The sequence below is a fragment of the Lytechinus variegatus genome, chromosome 2 (genome assembly GCF_018143015.1).
Source record: "Lytechinus variegatus isolate NC3 chromosome 2, Lvar_3.0, whole genome shotgun sequence".
In the NCBI taxonomy this organism is placed as follows: Eukaryota; Metazoa; Echinodermata; class Echinoidea; order Temnopleuroida; family Toxopneustidae; genus Lytechinus; species Lytechinus variegatus.
Window position 1 is genome coordinate 72,798,177 of NC_054741.1, and position 5,732 is coordinate 72,803,908.

The following is a 5,732-nucleotide window of genomic DNA, read 5'->3' on the forward strand; positions in this document are numbered from 1 at the left end:
GACAAGGTACAGTGAGTACAAGTATAATGCCTTAAATATCAATGCACAGTTAATGTATAGTGCATATCACATATCACAGATGCAAGAATGAATCTGTAGGTCAGTATTCTGGACCACAGTTTAACTAAAATCATGGTCTAAGTCTCGGAAATTAATTAAAAATAAAAGTATGGGAATCTAAGTTTCCAGAATTTGTTTTCACTGCTATGCTTTTTTAGTTTATTGGGATCCTTCCCATATTTTGATGACAATTTTTAAAGATATGAATTCAAACTATGAAGATAAATTGATCATGTAATCATAGAGATTGGTGTCACCTTAAAATACCTATTGTTAAAAAAATAACTTTGGACTATGGTTTAAAGTGAAACCAGAGTTCAGAATATGGGCCTATGAAAGCAAGTTTTGGTTTTACTGAAAATCCCCTATGATTAGAAATCGAGATGGTTAATGCATTCTCATCCATGCAACCAAATATTCATTGACCCATTTAAAATTGGGTCGGTTGTACAACATTCAATTGTAAACCCAAGATCGAACTCTGGTTATACCAAGAAAGAATCTCTGGTTGTACAACAACTCTGCCATAAATCCTACTTGGAGATCGGAGCAAAAACTGGTGCATTCATCCACAGATTAACCCATTGCCAACTAGAACCTTGTGGTCCATGTACAATGTCCATGGAAATGGTAGAGTTCAGTAGTCGATGGGTTAAGAGTGATGAGGATGTTTCATTCTAATCTCTCATCTCCTTCTTCCACCTCCTTGAGACTGACTACCTCCACCATCCCCTTCCCTCTGGTACTCTCCTTGACCAGTTCCTCCATCTCTCTGTAGCATCCAGGATCAGCTAGGCATACCTATGATCAAAGAACAGTATCATTGTTTCATACATCGTAAGACAACTGGTTATTTCTTCTACTCAGAATGTATGTCATTATAAAGTCTTACCCTGAAATGCCACTTATAATTTGTCCCTTTTGAACCAAGAATGTGTTTCTTGGTGGAAGAAAACTTTACGAAACACTCCCTAGGTATCAAAGAACAGTATAGATATAGGCATCCATCATAACATATGTGTTCACATTTCTCTTTCTTGAAATTTACTGAGTTTCTTTTGCATCATGACAGTCCCTATATTTCATTCTGTCCTTTTGTGCTGACACCTTTATTATTTTCTGTTTTTTTAAATGCTAGCAATTACACCTAAAATATGATCAGCAAATGAAAATATGTATTAATTTGTTATTCTTTCACCAAAACAGCATGTTGTACAGCTCCTGCTAATAAGTATTTGACACACCGACTTTGAATGATCACTAAAATTGTAAAATTTGCAACATGATGACAATATGCAAACACTTAATACATTAATTGAGAAATTTATCTTTTGAATTTTAATCCCTAATCACTCAAACTGTCTTTTCTTAAAATGGGAGGAAAAAGGTAATCATTGCTAATTTGAGGAATATTTTATACCATATGAATGCCCTATACCTGTGGGAGATATTTAAACTTATGGACTTACCATTTCTAAACCATCACTGAAATGTTCCTCTTCAACTGTAGCTATGAGTTGGATCAATTTGCTCTTCACCTTCTTGGCTTCTTTCCCCGGAAGAACAATCCTCAACCTCATCTGAGCACGGTCTATTGCCATGGTCTCAGTCTCACGTAGTTTCCTGATGACCTCCAGAGCCTTACAGAGTGAAAAAAATGACAAAGATATGCTGATAAATTTTCTATAAAATTTCATTCCCATAAATCTTTACAAAGGTGAATAGAAATTTGTTGAATCCCACTTTCTTCAGAACAATCAATGATCTAATAGGCATTCTTTGTCAGAAATCTAGCTAAATAACAAGGCATTTTTTAAAGAGGCTTTTCTGCATACCCCATTGCTTTGAATACCGGTATGATGAATGTGAAGATTAATAATAATAACAACAATAATAATAATATTGATAGTAATTGCAGGATCCCTCTATGAGAAGCTGATCAGATTTTTTGTTGCTAAATAAATATTTAGCAAATTTATATTGCATATCAAAGCCCATTTAGATTGCATTCCGTTTAGGCTAAATTTCCATATTGACTAATACCACTGATTGAATTATCTAAATCCTTTAATTAAACCTGTATTACACACATGGTCTAAACTTGCTGTCTCACACTATTCTACCTGACCTCCATGGTTTAAATTCATTTCACCGATGACCAACTTGTCTCCTAACTATCTATTCTAGTTGCCAGTCAGTCTTTCCCTAAATTTCTAGTTCATAGGCTATGTCCATCAATGCCTTCTTAGGTTGTAATCACTTGGTCTATCTGGTTAGACAAACTTGTTATACACCAAAGATGCATTGAAATGGAGGAAATTAATAGTTGGAGGGGCAATCATACCATTAGATCATGAGACAAACAACATTATTGATCAAGGTATGCTGGCCTCAAGTGACTAACGCAGATAACCCTAGGCGAGCTAGATAAACCAGGCCAATATAGCCTTAGTGGACAAAATGAAGTAATCAGGGGTCTGAAAGACAAATCTTTGTCATTGATCATACACTTGACTTTAAAGCTTGATTGCACATAAGGATCTATGTAATCAAGCATCAAAATCAGCCATATGATCAAATGCCAAGCTTTGTGTTACATCCCCAGGTCAGCAGTGACAATGTCTAATTAAAGCTACACTATTGGACATACCTGTTGCTTTGTACTTCTGTTTGGTTTAACTGAATAGTGTATATCTTTCATTGCTCTTTCTATCATGCCTACAGTATACGGTCTCTTAGTGTTGGGGTTAACACACTTCTCAGCTACGATTGTTGCAATATCACGGAACATGGACTCAAGCTGCTGGCTACGCTCTTTGTCAGAGACCTGCAGTTCACCCTTGGTTAAAATCTAAAGAGGTGGGGACAAAAGGAGGATGTAGGATAAATGTCTTACAAGTTAATTGATATGAAAATACATCATTGACAACAACCGTAACTTTTAAAATATTGAAGTATTTACAGGTAACATATTAGTCAGAATGCAACATTGGAGCAAAAATATAGGCCTACACAAAAAAAGAAGAAAAAGATATGAAATTGAAATATAAACCATTTTTGAATAACAATGTGATATGATGATCCAAGATTTTAGCTTTTAGAAGTTTTGATTGTGACCTTTTCGGTAGTTTGTAAAAAGTAGAATTTTTCTGGTCAGATTGTATGTGTATGTACAGTATGTAGCCTAAGCATTTTTTCTAACATGGTATATCTACAATGTTGTGGAGGGTATTCTGCAAGCTTCTGTTCTGACTTCAAAACAGAAAAATGCAAGAAATATACATTAAACATAAGACAGAAACAATCATATTTACTGATTCTTTACACAAATGAAGACATAATTACTTACTTGTTTGCAAATCTCTGTGGTATCTTCTGTTCCAAAAGCTTTGACAAGATCTTCTCTCTTGGCGACCTGACCCTTGGAGACATTCACAAATACTGAATGCGTTTGTAAAACCTCATCAATGTCCTTCTCTCTGTTTAAAAGAAATTTTGAAAATATTTATTTCATTAGATTTTAAGAATATTTGAAACTTCTTTTCAAAACTCATTTCATATTAAATAGTGATAATCTTAAGTTCCTGCATAAACCATTTGACTATATTGATAAACGATCAAAGTTCAGCCTTCAGCTACATGCTAGGACAGGACAGTGCATTATCAAACTAAAACGATTTTCTTGCAAAAAAATCTAACTCCAAGAGTTCTAATGTTAAACTTTTAATGATCAGCTCGATACAATCCCCTTCTCTCCTGAATTAAAAAATTCTGAAGTAAAAAAAAAATATCAGATAGCTTGGGCTTGATGAAGTTAGATTAATCTTTATCAAACTTCATCAAGACCAAGCCATCAAGAGGCAGAAAAGGACACATCCGGCGATTCCAACAGCAGCACATAACCTCAGACTCATTTGCCAATCCTTTCTTCATCCAAACTATTAATCAGTGGAATGGCCTTCTAACTCTACCAGAAACTGTAGACCAGCCATCAACAGCAACTTTCAAAAATGCCCTCACTAAAGACCCAATAATTAACAAAAACTAGACCACACTCTACGGCACACCTCCAGTTAACACTATTCTTTTTTGTTCTTGGAGTATTTTAGAGGAACATCATACCAAAAACAAACCAAGTCATCATCATCATATATTCAGGGAATTTCTGGCACCACCATCACCATGATTGAGTTGACCATAATCATAATGATATTCACACACATCTTCACCAAACTTAATCTGTCATTGATATTCATTCAATATCAAAAGTAAACAGCTCATCAAATATCATATCAGACATAGAGAGGACTAAGCCATAATAATCAACACTTTCATTGTGGCCATAAACGGAGAGACTAGACAATATCAATTATGTTATGATGACTGACATAGATCTAGAACATTATTCAGGCATCGTCATCATGATCATGATTATCCTCATCGACTACATCCATCGTTATCATGATATCGTTATCATATAGTAGTATAGTATAGTATTTATTAAAACCACATCAAACACAAACAGTGGTACAAAACATAACATCATAGAACTCGGAATGATACTAAATAGGTTTGGGACCCCAGTGAAGCACAGCTTGTTGACGGGGCCCCTTAGTGTTATATAACAAAAGTAACATATGGACTACGGTATTTACAATGAGTATAACTTAAGAACAAATGATTTAACAGTATAATAAAAGGGGTAGGTTATAAAATGGTGATGTTTCTGCTTGCCCATGGACCAGGGTAACCGCCTAAATGAAGCAGGGCCGGGACATTCCCTGGAGGATCCTACAGCTACATCTGCTCATTCATTAAAATCGGTCCAAATTTGTGGACGTTATAAAAAAAAAGCTCAGGAAAAGACACTGCATCAAATGAACAGGAGCCCTACATCCGTAACTAAGGAAACTGAACTTACACTTTATTTCTCCATGACATGACCTTGTTCTTGTAGCAGGCTATCTCAAATCTTTTACCAGTTTTCTTTATTCTTACGATGGCAACATTCGTTAACCGGATCTGATTTGTTGGAGTGAAAATTGTTCCAGACATAGCGTCAGAAGTGTCCTGTTTTCGTCAATTGAAATAACAATTTTTCTTGTCTAAAAAGCTAGACCAAACTTATGTTACTGACTTTAATATAGTCAGATCTAACGTTGTGCTGAATTTTACTTTTTAGATGAGCTGGCTGAAAAATACTTGAAATGAAGGCAGGGAATGGAGGTACATGTAGCATCAAGCAAAGACTCAACTTGAGATCGTGGCCACGGAGTAGGCCTAGTGCAAAATGCCAGTACAGTGTGATCATGTCCGCAAGTGTTGCGCAATAACTGGTAACGTCGATCCGTCTTCTGCATGCACTGCTCTACAGCCGGTTCACCGGTCCTCAAGTCATCATGACAGCCGAGAGACTCGGGCAGATTTTTACGCTCAACTCGACTGACGCGCGTCATGCATGAACCGAGGCATGGATGGGCCAGGCTCGCTCAACAAGATGTGTTTGCATTACCGAATCGAAAATGATTTGATAATAAAGTTATGATAAATTTCGTATTATAAATAAATTTTATGTTTCTTTAGTTTTTTATTTAATTTGTATTACTTAAATCGAATTTTTGAATAAAATATTTGAGTCATTTCAAAATTTTGGATGCCTAGCTGACCTAACA

At 35.6% G+C, this 5,732-nt stretch overlaps 1 protein-coding gene across 1 annotated transcript; it reads right to left on the bottom strand.

The window, feature by feature from the left end:
* Positions 1 to 261: 261 nt before the first annotated feature.
* On the bottom strand, positions 262 to 5,528 carry LOC121408943 (ribosome maturation protein SBDS-like). Its single transcript, XM_041600674.1, has 5 exons — positions 4,982 to 5,528; positions 3,410 to 3,539; positions 2,711 to 2,911; positions 1,530 to 1,700; positions 262 to 861 (listed from the first exon to the last, which is right to left on the bottom strand). The coding sequence occupies exons 1-5, from the start codon at positions 5,113 to 5,115 to the stop codon at positions 733 to 735; spliced, it is 765 nt and encodes a 254-aa protein (XP_041456608.1). The 5' UTR covers positions 5,116 to 5,528; the 3' UTR covers positions 262 to 732.
* Between the last annotated feature and the right edge of the window lie 204 nt (positions 5,529 to 5,732).

Coding starts and splice junctions, on each gene's coding strand:
- LOC121408943 (XM_041600674.1), bottom strand. CDS start 5,115: ATGTCTGGAACAATTTTCACTCCAACAAATCAGATCCGGTTAACGAAT. Junction 3,540..4,981: donor ATGTCATGGAGAAATAAAGT/GTAAGTTCAGTT, acceptor TCTTTTAAACAG/AGAGAAGGACATTGATGAGG. Junction 862..1,529: donor TCAGTGATGGTTTAGAAATG/GTAAGTCCATAA, acceptor CTTTGATCATAG/GTATGCCTAGCTGATCCTGG.